At 38.8% G+C, this 20,321-nt stretch overlaps 1 protein-coding gene across 1 annotated transcript in view; it reads left to right on the forward strand.

The window, feature by feature from the left end:
• Positions 1-20,321, forward strand: part of LOC139634903 (copine-8) — an 84,039-nt gene that overhangs the window by 25,698 nt on the left and 38,020 nt on the right. Inside the window, exons 4-6 of the mRNA XM_071501634.1 lie at positions 730-833; positions 4,458-4,497; positions 11,153-11,229. Coding sequence (XP_071357735.1) covers positions 730-833; positions 4,458-4,497; positions 11,153-11,229 — 221 coding nt within the window. The remainder of the gene's footprint in view (positions 1-729; positions 834-4,457; positions 4,498-11,152; positions 11,230-20,321) is intronic.

Here is a 20,321-nt window from a genome sequence, read left to right on the forward strand (position 1 = left end):
GTCCATGTTGATGACATTAAATACACTCACAAATCTGACAGACTGGCTACATTGGAAAATGTAATTGGATTATGCAATTGACGTCAATTTTATTAATTAATCTGCACTAATTATAAAAAGAATCCCTACTTTGTTTGTGGTAGTAGAAACAACTAGTAACTTGTTTATGAGCATGTGTGCACTCACATATGACTGTACTGCAATCACCTGTGTGTTACACAATAATGAATATTCATGAATGTAAATGAGGGGGCAAATCTTGTCGCCTCAATCATTCCCAGTTATTCATAGTTCTGAGTAGCCCATCATCTGCATGCATTATTAACAAGCTAAGTTAAATACCAAACTGAGATCTACCTGACCCCCATCGACTTGATACTTCAGCTGCTCTGCATTCATTAGGCTAAAGCTGTACATAATCTCCTATAACCAGCCTCTCCCCTGATGTGTCTCCTGAGGAAAAACCTGCTGAGGATTAGTTATTCACATGAATGCACTTCATAGAGTGCTTGTGAAAACAGTGACTTGTGTAAAAGCTTTCCAGTTTGGTGAGCTGCAGAAATATTAAGATGACAGATAATGGTTACAGAACAGCTTCAGGACACTTTTCTAGATTTATTTATGGTCCACCATTTAGAAAAGCAGAAATATATTAAGGATAAAAATGTTTGCCTCACAATTTCTCCAAGAGGTATTCTTAACTGTCTTTTATCTCACTTTCTTTTCTAGTTTGGGAGAACAGAGGTGATTGACAACACGCTAAACCCAGACTTTGTGAGGAAATTCATTTTGGACTACTTCTTTGAAGAGCGGCAGAACCTCCGATTTGACTTGTAAGTAAGGTCTAGACCTGTGTTGTGTGTGTGTCTCTGTGTGGAGATTAATACTTGTTCTGGCACCAGACGTTGTAAAGGTCAAATGGCATTTCAGGTGCTGGAGTCAGTCTTTCATTCACTCAGTATAGAAACTGTCTCTTTTACATTATCATTTGGATTTGGTGTCCATGTGACCTCTGAAGAACTCCAGATGTCTCCTGTAAAGTGAGGAATTATTAAAGTTCATAATTATTTCATTTTAGAGCTCAAATATGTAGCTTTCATAAGGTTTTATTTATTTACTCTTCAGTCGGTATAAACCAGTGTTTCCTTCTCTGCTCTAATTTACTCTGAGTTTACGTAAACTACATATTCTTGCTTTTCACTAGCTGGTTTACGTAAACTGAGAGTAGCTTAAGTAAACCGTGCAATGCAAGAGTCACTCAATTAACATTCATCCTAACCACCTGGTTTTTGGCCTATTGTAAAACAATTACAAGCAAGAGCATAACCTGATACAAATATGAAATGGAGATTGGTCAGAAACACCATTTCAACATTTGTTTTGTAGGTTTCAACTTTTAAAAGCTGTTTTCAGACAGTTCCCTGCATGTTCATGCTAACATTAAGTCTTTTTCTAAAGATTAGGCAGGGACGAATCTCCCTCTTATACCTTGACACTACCAGACAGTGATATTGTATTATTTAACTGGGATGGCTTCATTTGTCTATATGCACTGGCATAGCCTCTATATTAGATGATAGAAGCTTTATTTATTGGCCCATTATAATTTTTACTGCTGGTGTTTGGCAGATTGTGATGTTGGCATGAATACAACTAAGTACTTCCTCCAAATTAGCCACAAATTAAGAAGCTAAACCTGCTTTGCATCTGACTTTGCCAAGTCTCTTACAAAAATGCCAGTGGTATTAGTATTGGCTGGTATTCAGAATGGACTGGGAAAGTACTGGATATTGGTGGCTGATAGATAGATATTATAGATAGTAGTATCATTGCAACTCTCATAATTCAAATTTGTAGTTATAGTACTGTACCACGGCATTGGTACTGTACTGGACATGTGGTATAAACTCTATAACTACATCTCACACTTACTTTGAGTTCCTTTGCATATAGAGGCATAAGATGTGAGCTTGAGGAGACAGCCACCATTAGGGCACCAGACTGCCTGTAGGTGACGGTATTCTCTTTCTCAATTTGCGCTCAGATCGCATTTCTCATTGAATTACAGAGGGGATTTCAGTGGCTTTATTTCATTAGATGGAGACTAATTATATTATAATATATGAACCAGGGACCCACACCGACAACCCAACTGGGAGCTGAAAGTTAGACTGTGATGAGGAGTTAGTGTGTCTGCATGTGTGCGTGTTTGTGTGTATTTGAGAAAAGGAGAGAGAGAGAGAGAGAGAGAGAGAGAGAGAAAGCAATACTGTTACAGTGTGTAAATGACTGTAACAAAAGTTAAGAAAGGTCTTCACTACTCACTCTCCTTGATAAAGATCATGTTTAAGGTCATGTGTCAGTAGATCGTTGTACAGTATGCTGTCTCTTTTGGCAGGACCCCTGTTTATGAGTATGCATACAGGTAGTAGTGTGTCAGTATCTCAGCTTGTTGCTCTGTCACAGCGCACACTCGTATTGTCACCTCAAGTGTGGCAGCGTCACATGGACAGACATACATCAAAACCAAAGCAAAACTCGTGTGTGCATTCCCACATACCCTGTGATACCATGGTGACAATGTTGTTTGTTTTTGTGTTTGTGGCTATATGTATGGTGTATATGGTCTAAGTGTATAGCAATGGTGACCATAACAACCACTTGAATGTGATTTCTTATATCATATTTCATTCCAGTGGTTTCTCTGGATCAACTGTGAGAATTTCAATGTGTGGGGGTGTGTGTGTGTGTGTGTACATGTACTTGCTACATAGTAAGGACCAAAAAAAGTATTTTACTAACAGAGTGAGGACATTTTGGGAAAGTGAGGACACATAAAATACACACACTGTGACAAGTTGTGCTGTGACATTCTCATACCCAGGCCATGTAGGGACATCTGTGTTGTGTTGTGTTGTGTTGTGTAAGTGTCTCTGCCCCTTTTGTTTTGGTAACTGTATAAATGTATGAATGATTCTTTTTGGTTGCTGTCTCTAGAGTGGTTCCCCGAATGAAACTGAGCATCTGAAGAACAAAACAGCACACTGACTTTTTGTTGGTCTTTGTGTGTGTGTGTGTGTGTGTGTGTGTGTGTGTGTGTGTGTGTGTGTGTGTGTGTGATGATACTGTTCTCATTTAGGGTCTGCAGCACTATAAGAGAAACATGCAGGTGCCTTTGTGTATGTGTGTGGGTGAATGTGTTTGCTATCTGCATTACCCAACTTTAATATCTGCTCATACATGCATGTGTGTGCGTGTGTGTGTGGAGTTGGGGGTCTCAGATGATGGCAGTGTCTTCCCTCAGGCCCATAAAGTTGGGATCTGTGTGAAAAAATGGAGCACAGGTTATAAAATTACTACTACTAAATTACATACTGCAGTATGTCCTGCACTTTATGTAGGGATGGGAATTGAGAACCAGTTCGAAATTGTTCGGACTGTCGGATTTGTATGCCCCTGATCTTATCAGTTCCTTTTATCAATGACTGCATGTTTTTCAGAGCCAGGCAGGCCTATGTGCTCTATATATTATATAATTGTTATATGCAGTTTTCCCATACTCAACCTTATGTGATCAAAGTGAAACAGGGGGCCTTGAATGATGAGTTCATATGGAAAACAGGAGATTTATGCGATTTGAATATCTACCCAATCACACAATAGTATTTAATCATTTTAAATACTCAGTCATGCTTTGGATTTATATTAATGTAGAATCCAAATTACTCAATGTGCAACACACACAACCACAGACACACACAAGGTGTACATTATTCAGAAGATTTTTGTAATGTAACTAAATTACCCCTCATTCCTTCCCCAAAATATTCCCCAGCAAAGGGCAATCCATTTTTAGTGGCGGGTGAAATGACCTGAGCTGTGAAATGACCTGAAATTGCTGAGTGAATGGCTTGTCTGATTGCTTCTCATTCTTTAGAGTAGCCTCTGCACTGGAGGGGCCATTTCTGGACAAATCTTTCCTCTCTGCAAGTATTACATGTACAAGAGGCCTGCAGGTGGAATAGAGGAGTAAAAAAATGTGAAACATTTTCAAACATACATCACAAAAACAGCATGATGGCCCACTAAAAATGACCCTAATGAGCAGAGATGGAAACCCAAAGGAGGACAGACACTTATTTACATTTAGCGCAACATTTCTCAGTTTCCGTTTATCTCTCTCTCACGAGCGCAGACACATATACTCTCACAATCATATGTGTGACTGCCAATTAGTCCATTTAGTGTCACTTTAATGGAGGATGCGTGTGAGCCTGTGATGTTGGGAAGTGAACTACCCGGAGCCTCTGGTGAGATCTTCGCTGACAAGCTGCTTGGCCCCATTACTGATTTCCCCTGTCTGTAATCCCTGTTGTGTTGCCAGCTGAGCTCCCATCACCCTCCATCGCTTTCCAATGCACTGACTCTCTTGCTCTCTTTTCCTTTTTTTTCTGTAGGTATGATGTTGACTCCAAGAGTGCCAACCTGTCAAAACACGTGAGTACCGGAACCTGTCTTGATTATATGTGCTTTCGTGTACACATGGAGACATGTGCATTCACATTTATTTCTGTTCCTGCACACTTTGGTTTTTTTCATTGTGTGGGTGTGAGTGAGTGTTTGTATGAGCGTGATTGCTGTCCTTGTCATTACCTCCCATTAGCCTCATTTCAGCCACATAACAGTAATCTGGCCATTACAATGAGTGTGTTTATCATCTACTGTAATAGCACATTCCTGAAATGGCCTGTAGTTTATTTAGAAATTAAATAAACACTGATTTCCCCTGTCCACCCTGCTTTTTTTTCATTGATAGCAGTGATTAGCATAATGGTAATTAGAACCAACAATGTGATAACTTGGTCTTTCCTGGCAAAAAAATAATTGCTGTGTCCCGTGTACTGCTTGTGGGGACTGAAGGACAAAGACGCAGATGCAGCTTGTGCTTTAGCAAAGGTTTTCCACTGTTATGTTTAGAGCAGTTGTCAGTTGTTCTCCAATGCCCGGTTTATTTTTGTTGACTGGATCAAGAGAGCACCGTCAGTCAGTCATTGTGAACCACTTATTACTTGTTTTTTTTAGACTACTACTGGCTATATTTCAGCACATGTCATGTCGCCATTGTATAATTTAAAAGAATAGTTCAACATTTTGGAGATACACTTATTCACTTTATTTTTGAGCGTTAGATGAGAAGATTTATACAACTGTCATGTCTGTCTTTTAAATATTAATCTAGTTAGCATAGCTTATCATGTTAGCGACACTGGATAGAGGGAGAAGCAGCAAGCCTGGCTCTGTCCAGAGGTAACAAAATCCACCTACCATCACCTCTAAACCTCATTAATTACAATACTATATCTCACTTGTTTAATCCAGGAAAAACTGAAGTGTAAAAACGGCAATTTGCCATTTCACAGAGGGTTTTATACTGAACTTTTTCTTGGGAGGACTAGTTTCCAGGCAACCAGCAAAGTTGCTGGTAAGTTATTGGTACCAGCCCAGAAACAGTCAAACTAAGCAAGTGTATGTTCATTTTTATGTATTTTAATTACTGAGCATTACAGGTGCTGGTAAGCGGATCTTCAGACAGAGACAACCATGTTTCGAGTCTTTATGCTAAGCTACATTATGCTAAGCTAGCTGCTGGAAGTAGCTTTATACATGGAGAGACATGAGTCATATTGAATTAGCCTATTTCCCAAAATGTCTAACTTTTCCTGTAAAATGTGTCACTGTTATTTTTCAACAGTAGGGGAAATGACTGTTTAAATTACAGCTTTGGTATATTCAGTGTGCTGCTCAGTGTGTGATTACCAAAGCTTTGTCTCTGACTAATCTCATGTGCTCACACCTGTTTTCATGAAAGCAGCTTTACAGTGATATCTGAGACATGTTTGAGCAGGTGTTTGCTGTGGTAACAATGACCTGGACGGTCACTGTCCAATGCGAGGAAGTCATTCAACAATGACAATGATGAAAGACAATAAAAAACAATACAACAGCAGTGGATATCAGTCTCATGTAGCTGTCTTTTCCACTCATCTGGCTGTGTACATTATAGCTTCAGTGTGTTTAAAGCCCACTTTGCAATCATACATCTCTTTCTCCCTTTGTTCATTAGTTTTTGCCCACTATCTGAAAGAGAATTACTACAATTAACATGTTTATGTGCGACTGTATGAGTCTGTGAAAAAGCTACACTTGCTTGACTTTTGCGAGTCTGCCTCTGCACAGAGCTGCAACTGCCACTTGGCCCCGAGGCACCACATTCCAGCCTTTAGGCCTTATCGGTGTTTGCTTTTCACTCTCCAACCCAACCAGTCTACCAACATAGCATATGACACAGACGCACAGTCACATGATCTCCCCATTTTGTGTAATAAACAAAAGGGAGGAGGGACAAAGGCAGATAAAGATTGTCTGACATGAGGTCAAAGAGGAGTATATCAAAACTTAATAAGTCAATCAAATATTAGCTACTATGTACTTTTTGCAAGTACTTTCTTTGTAATTCACACCCTTAAACATACAATAAACTATTTTAGATTTACCTAATTTCAGTGAATGAGTCGATCCAGTCATATTTTAATATTTCTGTATTGGCTAAAATAACACAAATCAAAATCAGATCTTTTCATGTGCGTTTGGTCCACCTCAGTCAGCTAGTGTTGCAGTTCCTCTCCTTTAAACTAGTGTGTAGGAGTTAGCCATTGTAGGTTCTTCTATATGCTTGCGGGAGGGGTGAGGGGAGGGGTATTCAGTTGGTTGCAATCTCACAGCCAAAATCCTTCACACCAGTCCTTTAAGACAGCCGGGCTCTGCTGTGCGGAGTCCCGCTGAATAAGCCAGTGAGAATTAGGGTGTGTGAATGTGAAATATTATTTGGGCACAGCAGTGAGTGACTCTGAGTTCAAACACCGAAGCTGTTAAAAAACACAGGTTCACTAATGATCATTAGCAAAGCAGTGTAGAAAACATTCAGCTGCAGCTTATCATTTTCGTTGAGTGTTGCCTTCGGTTCCTCAAACTGCAGTCAATACTAGTCAAAGATAATTTAGTCTCTACTCTGTAACAGAGGTAACACCACTGTATGACCGATAGTGAACTGAGTGTTTTTCTTTAGTTCCAAAAAATTCAACTGAGTAAGACATCTTCTTTTGACTAGATTGCATCATGTCACTGTCGGTGGTCGTATTCTCCCAACTGAACTTTCATTCATATCACGTCAATAATTTAAGCTCATAGACTTTATAAATTGACTTTTTTGAATACCAACCATCACTGTCAACAGTTCATAATAAATAAATTGTGTGAGATTAAGTAGACAGCTATGTTATTTCAATGTGTCATATACGTAAACTGGTATTGGATCAGACTTGGTACTGGCAGATACCCAATATTATTGGATCAGTATCAGTATCAGGGCTGGAAAAACTTGATCAGCACATCTCTAATAATAGGTTTAAAGTACAAGATGCAAGGCTTGTATTTTCCACCTTTTTAATATTGATATTATTATTATTATTATAAACTTTATTTATACAGCACTTTTAAAAACAAAGTTAAAAAGTGCAGAGTCACCTTTGTTTTGAGAAGTGCAATGATTTTTTGGTTGTGTGTTCAGGTGCTTGTCTAAAGGCATTAAAGCCATTGCTGGTAACATGGAGCTTCTAACAAGGGGGAAAAAAGTTTACATCTTGGGGTATATGGACACATATAGTTAATTTACCTATAGCATGTAAATGACATTTACATCCAGTATGAAGGAGAAGTAAAGAGAGTTAGTTAGCTTTGATTTCATGGTACATTTTGGTTTTGTTATCGGTTGCGTTGAATCAGACATGAGTGTTATTGCATCTTCATCTTGAAAATCAACATCATGAGACTGTATGGTCAGTATCTGCTATCTGTCTCTAACAATGATTCATAGTTAACTTTACTTTTAGGTAAATTTTTAGAGCTGCAGTTTTAGAATGGCTAAATAAAAGCCATTCAATGGCATTCAGCAACTGTATGAAACTAAGTGTTGATAAATTGAATACCACAGCGAAACGCTCCCAGTCGCTCAAAAGCAAGTTTAGTCCCTCTCAGGAGTTTCTCTCCTCATTCTATGTCACTTTATTGTCCCTCTTGATGCATTCATTCCTCCTGTGCTTCCCTCATTTCTTTTCCTCTCACTATGCCATTCTGTCATATTTTGCTGTCATACCCTTGTTCTTTCACTTTCTCTCCATCTTCCCTCCCCCTTGCCTCACTTTCTTGAAATCAATAATCTCATACAAGAAGAGACAGACAGGCTCAGAGGCAGCGTACTATCTAACAGGCCTCGATGCAGGTCTCAGGAGGGAAAGTCGGAGAGCCAATCCATTAGATGGTGTTTTTGCATGGGAGCTGTAGGCTGCAGGCACACCTGGGAACCGGGTGAGAAGGAGTGTGGAATTTAGAGGGAAGCGTGGAGAGAGTGGGGGAGAGTCACGCTGAGAATGCACTAATTTGTGTCTCTATATGCAGATACATAGGAAGCCAGGCTGATCTCATGTTGTGCTGCAAGTCCATTTTGAATTCTAATTTCAGAAATGCATTACAAATCACAGGCAGTGTCATTTATTTGAAATGAGTTGGAAAGCTAATTCAGTGGTATTTTCTCAAATGCATGTCTGGTTACATGTGTTTGTGCTCATTCTGAGATTCCAAATGTGGCATCCATCTGACAACATAAAACCACAACACCTGTTCAAGCTCTGGGTACCACTGTCTAAACATTCTGCTTTTACCTTACCCTGTAACTTATGGATTTATCAGTAGTTTAAAAAAATAATTTACTCATGCTTTATAGGTCAATTATAAGCAAAAAGTAAGACTGACTTTGGGGTCGTGCAGTTGTGATAGTGTAATAGATGGCTCACTAATTAATAACTAATTAATTAATATATCTTGTTTGTTTAATCCACACAATCCACAAAGTGTAGAAATCAAAAGACTCCAGGAAGTTGCTGCACCAAGTCAAGAAAAATTTTCATGTCACTTCATGTAAAACCACGACTGCTTTTTTTTACACTGTACCACTTCACTTTTTGTATAAATGAAACATTTAAGATATAATGTTTTAATTAGTGAGCTTTACAGGTGATGGTATACAGCTTTTGTTACCTTCAGGCAGGGCTATGTGCTAAGTTAGCCGGCTGTTGGTGTAGGGGTATACTGTGACGTGCACACAAGAAAACCAAATATGCGTATTTCGTAAAATATCCAACTTGTCCTTTAATAAACAGTTCATTACAACATGTAAACATTTTATAAAGAGTTACATATTAAAATGGTAACAAACAAACACTCTATGGAGACACGTAGCTCGCGTTTCTTCAGCACTGTTCAGACCTGGCATTAACATATGTCTTCAGTGACCTGATCACAAGTGGTCAGCTGTAAGTTTGTCTGGCTGTAAAATGCATCTCCACATGCATCTTGAGTGACCACTTATGATCAGATCTTGCTTCCCTGCTTTATATGCAAATACACAATTATGCGTTGTTGTTTTTAGCCAATCTTACAGATGGGTCGGTTGTCAAAGGAGAGGTTGAGTGAATCATTGTGTTGTGCATGGCTCTACAGTAAAATGAAGTTTTATTCATTTAAAACAGTAAAATATTTGTTATGAAACTGTGTTGGGACTAATTAGACTGTGGCAGAGGATGTCAGTTGAGTAGGTTGTCCTTCAATGTGGCCCAGGATGCATTGGTGTTTGCACTGCAATAAGAATGTGGCCAGACCACCTCCAAATGTGGTTTGAGTGATCAAGACCGGAAATGCGTCCTCAGTGTGTCTTGGGTGCGTTCATATCTGAACTTAGAGTTGTCCACCTGTGATCAGATCACCTGAGCGGAAGTTAATACCGGGTCTGAACAGGGCTTTAGAAATAAGGAAGTAATGCAGTTCATCTGATGAATTCAGCATGAAACGGGTAATATGTTAATGGATCTAGTTCTGGACTCATATGAGAAGAATAAGCATCGAGTTCCCAGTTTATTCTCCTTGAAACATCTGTAATGTTTTTAACCATCCTTATCAATCTGCTTACACTCCACCTGCACACCTCTGGTGCTTTGGATCTCAGTCTTACTGTATCTATCAAACAGTTCATTTTTCTGGAACATTACTTAATGGAGCTACACCCACACAACTATCTTTTTCACATTAACTCTTTTTCTAGCCCATGCTGTTATATATTTAGCCATTAGTTGCACACGGCCAATTTTCCGATGGACCTCATGCTGACAACAGCCGCAGTTGCTAGGAGATTTGTGACTTGACTGCACAGCCTTTACCTCAGAGACAGGGGGAGGAAAAAAAACATTTTAAAGTATTATTTCAGCACTTATTATAGCCAAAACAAATTAGTTTATGGCAAAGTAAAGTCACGTGACTCTAAACACGCATCAATGATGACACAGACAAGCTAGAGACTGAGGCAGTCATAAAGCTGGGTAGATGGATAGAGATAGAGACAGAATAACAGAAGAGGCTCATCAATGGAGCAAAGAGAATCCATTATGTTAGTGCTGCTTGGAGCTGCTCCAGTCAGATAATAGAGACAGTGTCCAATAATGAAAAATGTTCCTACCAGTGTGCCTCCTGGTGAAAGAGGGATGAAGATGGCATGTTTCTATAATAGCTTCCATACATTAGTAGCTTTTTTCATGCTTTTCCTGTTTTTTAAAGGCGTATGTTTTACACTGGATAAACTGATTTTGTTTTTGCAGACAGACAACTTAACTAATTCCAGGACTGACACACTTGCATTTTGTTCTTCTCCCATCTCTCTGGCTTTCTGTCAGCATCAGCTGTAAAGTTCCATTACGTGATGGCGGTTTAATTTACCAGGAAAGTGGCAAGGGAGCAGAGTGGGGCAGGTGTGAGGGCTGGTGGGAGGAAGGCTCAATCTACTTGCCAATATTATCGTGTCAATGGGGAATGCAGAGGTGTTTAAGAGGGTTCCGGCTTGCAGGGCTGCACTCTGTAGAGGGTAATTTTGTTGCTTTATGCTTGTGCGTAGTTTTTATATCAGTTTTGTTTTATTAATTGAATTTTTGTGTGTTTATTTTGTTTGTTATGCCTTGCCTGAATCTCTTCTCTCTCGTTGACTCTTCAGGATTTTCTGGGCCAGGCCTACTGTACTCTCGGAGAGGTGGTTGGTTCGTTGGGCAGTCGCTTGGAAAAAGCTCTAGGGTGAGTATGTGTGCCCATAGCTGCCAATAATTAATGTTAATCTGACCCATGTTGATTGATGGTCACTGCAAACAAAATGAAATGTCTGCCAAGGCTGCTGGGAGTTAACTGTGGTCAAGAAATGACTTAATTGTGCAAACCTGTTCTCTGTATCTGCCCTGGCTTTATCATTTATAAAGGCTCTCTGTCACTTGTACCTGAAAAAATATGGTGACTGAGGGAAATACTAAGCAATCAGTCCTCTTGACATGAGTTGCTGCAGTTCTCTACAGCTACAGTTTTGTGGTAATGGTTGAAAAGTGGGCTTAAGTGGCAAGTAATTTTTCTGCACAAACTAAATATATATTTAGTTTATATAGAAAAATGGCTACCACTCTCATGTCTATACACTAAATATGAAGCTGTGTACTTCTGTACAATTTAGAGGTACATGTACTCTACTTGTTTATTTCATTTTCCTGCTGTTTGTTCTCCACATTTCTTTGATTTTATGTCAGTGACACAATGACTCTTTGTACCCATCTGTCAGAATGTTACTGTAAATCCACTTGACTCACTAACAAGGTGACTTGTTAGGAAGCAGTGTAAAAGTCAGCATATCCAGGAGAAAATCAATGAAATCTTGTGAGTCACATAAGCTACAGTTACAGTTCAGTGGATGGAAATATTCAGAAACGTGTTGGATGTCAGGCAGGAAGCTGTGAGATGTGTTTGCATACCTGCTGCTTGGTAATTGGAGCAACTCCAGCAGTATCAAGGGTGCATCCCTTACTTCTGTTTGTGAGTGAACTAAACCGAGAAACAGTGCATATCTACAGTAGTTGCTAATTAACATACAAACAAAAATGTGTCGTGCACACACAAACGTCCTACATGCCTGAAGGTTTTCCTGTATAAAACAACACTGAGCCTCATTACGTTGATCGTGTTCTCCAGCAACACGCAGAGATATTGATAGGTGCATCTGTTTGTGTATGTGTGTATATACATGCGTTTCCTTGCATGTACATCCACAAATGCTAATTAAACTTCTACATTCATTTTTGTTGTTGTTGCTCCAGCTGTCAGTGCTGCAGCAGACACAGTTTTACAAACTGCTCTCAGTGTACAGGAAGTTATTTGAAGTTCATGAAAATGATGGTGACTGAGAAGAAGCAGTATATAACAGGTTAAATGAACCTGCAGTCTTCTTATTTATAACCTTTGGAGGTTGATGTATCCATTTCCATGCAAGCTAGATGCATGAGCCCATTCATATCCGAGTTTAATTCTTTAAGGAAGACTGAATAATGCACAATAACGTGGATTATACAATAAGATCAATAGTCTCAGACCTGTGGGTTTTGACAATATATAACACCTAATATCTAACTAAAATGGGGCATCTTTCCCAAACCCTAAAGTGTATTATCCTTCCACTTTAAACCAAATAACCACTTGTGAGGACAAACCATTGCTGCTCTCCATCTTTAAGTTCTTATTGCTGATGTGCATGAGAGCATGTTGTTTGAAAATCATTGCTTTGATTATTAACAGAAGATTGGATCATTGTCACCACATCAAGACATGCATTTGTATTGCCCACATTCACACAGACAGATCATGACATCCAGGATTTAAAATGTTGGAGAGACAACTAAGTGTTAAAGTTATAATTTATTTATTTGTTATTATAAACTGTATCAGTATTTAAAAGAGTATTTTCTTAGTTCAAATTAGGGAGGACGTGAAGCTGAAGATGGATTTATTTATTTATTCATTTATTTGTTTGTTTGTTTGGGTATACCATTATGCTGCAAATGCCCCAGCTGTTAAAAATGTCCCTCTGTGCTCCTATAAAACACAAAGTTTCGCTTGGATGATCCAAAGAAGCTGTTAAAAAATAAACAGAAGCCAGCTGTTTCCATGAAGATATCCACGCTGACAGTGAGCTGTTTCCCGTTGTATCAAATGTATGCCTTTGCCTCTCTTTTGGTGACATTTTGAAGGTGCACCACACCCCTAAGATGCTGCCGTTGGCTCAGATCTGCTGCAACAGCTCCACAATATCTTTCAGATGTTATACAAAACAATACATCAGAGGAAAGCTGTGATGCTGGTTGCAAAGCTATTCTGTGGCAAACATAAAATGAATGTAGAAGTATGCTTGTATCAGCTTGCACTGAGCAACTCAGATAACAGATAGTTGATATTAAAATACTTTGATCGAAATCAGCAACACAATCTATTTCATTTGGAGCCCTAACAAGGATACATCATTAACTACTTTTATCCACAGTGTGGCTCTTTTGGCCTCCTTTTCACATGTTTTCTTGGAGTTGAAGCCCACTTGGCTTCCCTTCAACTGTGTCTCTTTAATCCAATTTGCTTCTTCATTTGAAGCCTTGATGAGCCTCGAGATCTAAAAAGGGGGGAGTGTTGTGGAGCGAAATAAGAGCCAAGCTGGCATCCCATCACTGAACATTGTCAACAACCTGGCAACCTGTGTGTGTGTGTGTGTTTGTCCGCCCGTTCCGCTAATCCTTATCGTTTCAAAGCAACACTGTCATCCACTTGAGCAACAATCGTCATCACCATGGTGATTGTAATGGCAGGTTTCCCACTCAGAGAGAGAGAGAGAGAGAGAGAGAGAGAGAGAGAGAGAAAGAGAAAGAATGTATGTGTGTGGACATGCCTATATGTGCACTGTGGACCCCTCCAAAGTGCAAAATGATGTTATCTATCCTGAAAGCTCTACTTAAGAAACCCCTCCCTCCATTTCACTCTTCATCATCCACACATTTACACACACAGACACACACACACCACACACATTCTTGTAGTCATTTGGTGATGGTGACATCAGGGCGAAACCACTACTACTGCTCCTCTGTGGTGCTATAGCCTTATTCTCATTTTAGTAAGAATGCCACAGTCAATGTTTTTACAAACAGGGGGGTGATTGTGGGTCCTTAAGAAAATCTTTGTTTTTTGTCTGCTTTTTTTTTATGTAAGGACATGTATTAAAAAGTCCTCAATTTAATCATGAAAAGTTTTTAATTTTGGGACAAGAAATCACATCGACCCAGAGGACAGGACAAGATTTAACTGCTCATTTCAATATAAAATCTGTAGTTCTTCCGTCTCAAGTTAAATCTATTTCTATTCTAATTTAATTGTTTTGTTCACAATGTGTTGTCAATTTGTGCCAGTTTTCAGTGGCTCACCCACTCTCGTTATTTTCTCTGAAGTTAACAGGATTGAGAAAGTAAGCAAATCCTTAGATGATTATGAATGATGCTAAAGACATTCCATACTGTCAAATTACTGTGCAATATGTCTTGACTTGTCTATGATGGTATTGTAATTGGTAGGAAGTAATTACTTGCAGAAAATAGAGGCTCTCTACTTTCATATTTAAACAAAGTCTAGGCTGTGTGAGTAGTATGTAGGACTTGTCTTTCAGGGCCTGAGGATGTTCACGCTCCATATATTGCGCCACATTACTGCAAATATATGCAGCTAAACACTGAGCAAAGTGCATTTGATAAATTCAGTTATGCCACAGGTGTCATATAGACCATCTGAAGACTTTGTTCTTGAAGAAGTCACGAGTGAATTGGTGCAGAAATAGAAACACTGTCAACAATTATTAAAAACTAAGGTACTGAGGCTACAGCTGTTGCAGTCGTTGTCTTGCTGAAGTTGTGTCTGTGTGTGTGTGTGTGTGTGTGTGTGTGTGTCTGTGTCTGTGTCTGTGTCTGTGTGTGTTAGACTTCGTCAGACACACACCTGCAGCCTGACACGACAGGGGGGATCTTTAACAATTTTAATGAGTACTAATTACAGCTAATTACACTGTTCAATCAAACTCCAGTGGGCATTCGGGTGTGTGTGTGTGTGTGTGTGTGTGTGTGTGTGTGAGACAGAGCGACTAAGACCATCAGGGAGCAACCAGCAACAGGAAGTAACACACTGACAAGTACAGTATCATGTATTGCAGGGCTCCTAGCTGACCAGAAGTATGTGTGTGTTTCTTGTGCCATTTGCCTCTGTGTAGTGTGATTACTCACAGCTGCTCTGTTGTGGCTCATTATCTTAAAGGTCCCACATTGTAGAAAGTGAGATTTCCATGTTTTTATACCTCCACGCCAGTGACAACAAGGCATCATGTTTTTGGGTTGTCCATCCGTCTGTCCATTCATTCCATTCTTGTGAACACGATATCTCAGTAAAGCCTTGATGGAACTTCTTCAAATTTGGCACAAACATTCATTAGAACTCAGGGATGAACCGATAAGATATTAGTGGTCAAAGGTCAAGGTCACTGTACCTCACAAATGTATACACTAATCATTGTACAATTTAACTCAAATATCTATAAGGATAAAAATAAGTGATAACATTTTATATCCAAATGGTCAAACTTCAACTTCACCATGACATCATAATGTTCTGCAAAAACACCATTGGTCATTATTCAGCTCTGTAACTCAGGAAGAGGCGATTGTGACCATATTTCCTGTGACTTGGCTGGTTGGCAGAGACACACAACCGTCAGGTGGTAATACTGTGAAAGTATCAAAGTGCTCAGACCACAGAGAAATACACACAGCGTGTATTCAGAAACTGAGCCGTAAAACGAGCTGTCAGACTTCCGTATTTTAATTTTTGTGATGCCAAAGCAGTCACAGCTCTTTGCCTTGCCCCCAGCAAAACCAACCTGGATTTGGTTTCTCTGAGTGTTTACCTGAAATCTGCTGTATTCTTATACAGTTACTCTGCATTTGACCACTACCCAGTGCAATCATCAGTCACCCACAAAATAAAGTTTCAGTATTTCAAGTTGATCCATCCCATACAGTACAGAATCTTTATTTGATGTTATTTCAGTTATTAGACTTGATCTGGTTTGATACATTTAATTGTGTTGAATGTTGTCTTTTATTAGGATGCCAGATGTTTGTTCTCTGTCATCATCTAAAATATGTTACATGTCAAAATTATAGATTGTAGTCGTTAAGAGAAAACTGGACCTGCACTTTTTTGCAGTAATATTCATTTTATTACCAGAAAACTGATAAATAAACAAGAGACATTAAAATATGTGCTGTGGTAAACACAGTATGCAGCTCAGTTTCTCATTGTTTCATATTCAAGCCATGAACACTTTGACTAATGAGTTACACCTTTGAATTGTTATCCATTATTAGAAAAAATGTGACACCTAATTTCAAAAGATTAAAGTAACAGTTTGACCTTTTGGAAAATACACTAATTTGTTTTGTTTCTGAGAGTTAGTTGAGTAGATTGATCTTTCTTCCAGACGCTTGCAAGTCTGAGAGGTAAATATGAAGCTAGAGGCAGCCAGAGTTTGCTTAGTTTATCTTAGCTGAGCATAAAGACTGGAAACAGCTAGCCCGATGTACTGGTGAGGTGTAAAACAAGTAATGCTCTGGACTATTTTATCCAAAACAACAACATATTATTTTTACACTTAAACACTTTTTGTACGTATTGAAAAAAAAACAAAACATAATATGTAAATTACTAAGCTTTAGAGGTACTCGTAGGCAGATCCTGTTACCTTTTGACAGAGATAGTTCAACTGTTTCCTGTCTTTGTGCTAAGCTAAGCGAATTGCTACTGGCAGTAGGTTCATATCTAGCTTACAGAAATGTAAGTGGTAATGCTCTTCTCATCTAACACTCAGTAAGAAAGCAAATATGTGCTTGTTCAAAAATGTCGAAGAATTTCTTTAACTTGCTAAGACACTGTTTTGACATGGACTTTAAACGATGACTGCTGAATATGTTTTTTACAACATGGAGTCAAGCTCATTTGAGTGATTAAACATGAATTCATTTAACTTTATCATTAATTTCAGTACAAGCTCGGCTCCTCTGAAGTAACGACAAAACAAAAGTTAAATATTAGTTCGGTGTGCTGCATCTTGTTGTTAATAAATCCACTGAGGGCTCCTTTTGACTGAACCTCAGAAATTCATGAACGGGTTAACCTGACTCACTGTTTAGTTAAATTTACATGAGAGCACTCAGGTTTAGTGAATGCCACCTGGGACGTTTGGCAGTGAATTTGCATTTTATTACTAATAACATTTCCACTTTAAAAACTGATGCTGGCCTTCATTTTGATGCTCTCATGAATATTCAGTCAGGCAGTTTATGACGGGGATCTATCACTTTCTGTCTCTCTCTTCTTGTCTTTAGTTTATACTCGCTTTTCCCTCCATCCTTTTACCCTCTCTCTCTTTTTGTCTCTGCCTCTTTTGTTACCACGAACTAGATCTTTCATTGTTCGTTTTAAGTTGGTGCAGGGTCAGAGAGAAGCCCTGGTTCACTATTGTAGAGTTAAGTGGGCTAAAATTTAGATACAAGTGTGTCAGGAACGCAGACACACACACTCACACAAAGGCTAATAGCTGTGAATACAAGCCTGATTGTAAGCATTTGTAAAGGGAGGACATAAAAACTCTCTCTCTGCCTCCAGTGTGACATGGATTTAATAACAATGTTCTTTTTGTGAGAGAGAATTATGGCTATGAGTTTCCTTTTAGTAGAAACGCGTGTGTGTGATTGTGTGTACTGTGTGTCGGGGCATGACCAAGTTTTATAATGATAATTGATATCTTATTCAGGTATTCGCCCTTCATTGGGAATATGATGAAAATGACATGTGTTTGTAAGGTGTGTGTCTGTGTGTGTCTGTGTGTGTCTGTGTGTCTGTGTGTCTGTGTGTGTGTGTGTCTCTGTGTCTCTGTGTGTGTGTGTGTGTGTGCATGTGTGCATGTGTGCCTGAGTGTGGGTATGTGCATGTGTGTCAGCAGGCACGAGTGTTACACTGCAGCCCAGAAGTGGCCCAGACTTAATTACCCATCTCTCGCCAGACACTGATTGCAAGTCCATGGGTCTTGATTAGAAGATTCACTGTGTTTCCTCGCTCACACACACACACACACACACATATATATATGGGAAGAGAGCTTGAGATATTCCTAAAGAACTTCTCAACTTTGGAGTGCTTTTCTATGTCATGAATAAGCTAAAAAGAGAAAAGCAGTTTACCTGAGAGCAGGGAGTGAGGATGAACTTTCTCACAAATTTTCAAAAGCTCTGATTTTATTCAAAACACACATAAAAATCAATCACTTCATGATTGTTACATTTAGAATTACGTTTTCTCTCTCCGTTGTAAGGTAATAAAAAGTTTTAACATACACCAGTTTCAATTACTCAAGTGTTGTCATAATTTTTCTTTCCCAGGATGGAAAAACTTGCTTACATACAAATATACACATATTGCGGTTTAGAAAGCATTTTTGTATGGCATGAATTTTCATTCTTAGGATTTGAGCTTTGAGTTGATCCCTGTTGTCTTCGTCACATATTGTGTCTGTATGCATGTAAGGCAAAACTGTGAGATCTGTTATTCATCCTCTGCAGTCTTGACTATTGCCACCCACATATGATTTGAAGGCAGATCTCTCAGCCAGAATAATGACCGTGGCTCTCTGGAAAAAAAAAAATATAGAGAAGCGAGAGCAAGCATTTGAGGAAATAATGAGCAGAGGAATCCCATTCGATATCCTGCCGCAGGGGCCTGGCAGAGTTGTCATAGCGACACAGATTCTGGGTGCTTCTGTGTATCTGTGTGTGTGTGTCTGTCTTAAGCCATTTTATCCCACATATTGTTGCAGTGAGATGACATGATTGAGACCGAGAGGGTGAGAAACAATAGGAGAGAGACAGTGAGAGAGTTTCACAAAGTCTTCACTGTGCTCTTAAAAAGTTGTATTTGCTCTGTTGTACAATTGTGGTTATTGGCATGAGCAGACACACGACCCAAGTTAAAAATAGAACCGGAGAAATTAATCAATTTTCTGTTTTCACTCAGGTGGTAATGGGTCGAGTAATCCTTATGTGGAAGAATTGTGAATATTTCAACCATGTTTCTCTTGGATTTACAGCAAATTTTATTCATAATTAATGGACTTTTTTATTTTATTTCTGTAAAAATCTCAACAAAATTCCATCTTCTGCAGTGTATATTTTTCAACCAGTTGTTTTCACACATTTTCTGTGTGAATGTTTGATTGGTGTGGACTCTGTGAACTGGTTATAATCAGGGGTGGAAGAGCTGCAAAGTCACGAATAATAATATATCTGCCAAATGAATGAGTCAAAAGTAAAATATTTCCATCTGATAGGAGGTGGATTTAAGTATAAACTAGCATAAAATAAAAGGTCATAACAGCTTAACTTTAAAAATCAAAGAATACCTGCACCCACTTGTTTATTCTTTAAGTTCTATCACTGAACAGCTCTCTGAGGAAGACCTAAAGGCGAAACATTTCTTAACTATCATGAGCTATACCATGAGCTTAAACTTTACTGATCTTAAACAGCATAACGTTAAGTTCTGATCATATGTAAAGGGTAAATGGCTGTTACAACCCACACAGCTAATTATTTTTAATTAGCTCTACCTATTTGGTGTCCACTCTGCCCTTTGACATGCGCCACGCTGTGAGTCAACAAGTGTTTACGCTGCTCACAGTGTTTGATGCTACTCGTGTCCAACAAATAATTACCAGAGACAAAAGAGAAAAAGCAGGAGAGCGTGTCAAAGAGGTCAATATTGACACGTGGCCATTGTTGAATTGTTGAAAATTAGATGAAGTGGGTGGAGAGTGCAAATATCAAAACACAATTTGTCTTTGAAAAAGTACAAGTGGCATTTTATCTAAAGCAGCAGATGAAATGCTGAGTTGAGCAACATAATGTGCAGAATATTACTCCTAACTACTATTTACCAAACACGTTTTTTTCCCTACGGTGTACTGGTTTGCAGTTTTTCATTCACACCTGCATCTCACACATAACTTTAACTTGTGATTTGATTTAATATTAATGTATCTGAATGGGTTTGTTTGTTAGAGCTTAATCATCATCATCAATTTGACAACACATGCACTGCAAATTCTCACAAGACAACAGAAGTGTTTCTAGGAGACACAAAAAAAGGAGGAAGGGATGTGTTGTCAAACTGATGAAAATATTTTCTGAATTTGCTTGTGTTTTCTTAAGTTGCAG

Source organism: Trachinotus anak, unplaced genomic scaffold, assembly GCF_046630095.1.
Source record: "Trachinotus anak isolate AG129_WGS33_773 ecotype Australia unplaced genomic scaffold, CSIRO_AGI_Tana_v1 ptg000018l, whole genome shotgun sequence".
Classification (NCBI taxonomy): Eukaryota; Metazoa; Chordata; class Actinopteri; order Carangiformes; family Carangidae; genus Trachinotus; species Trachinotus anak.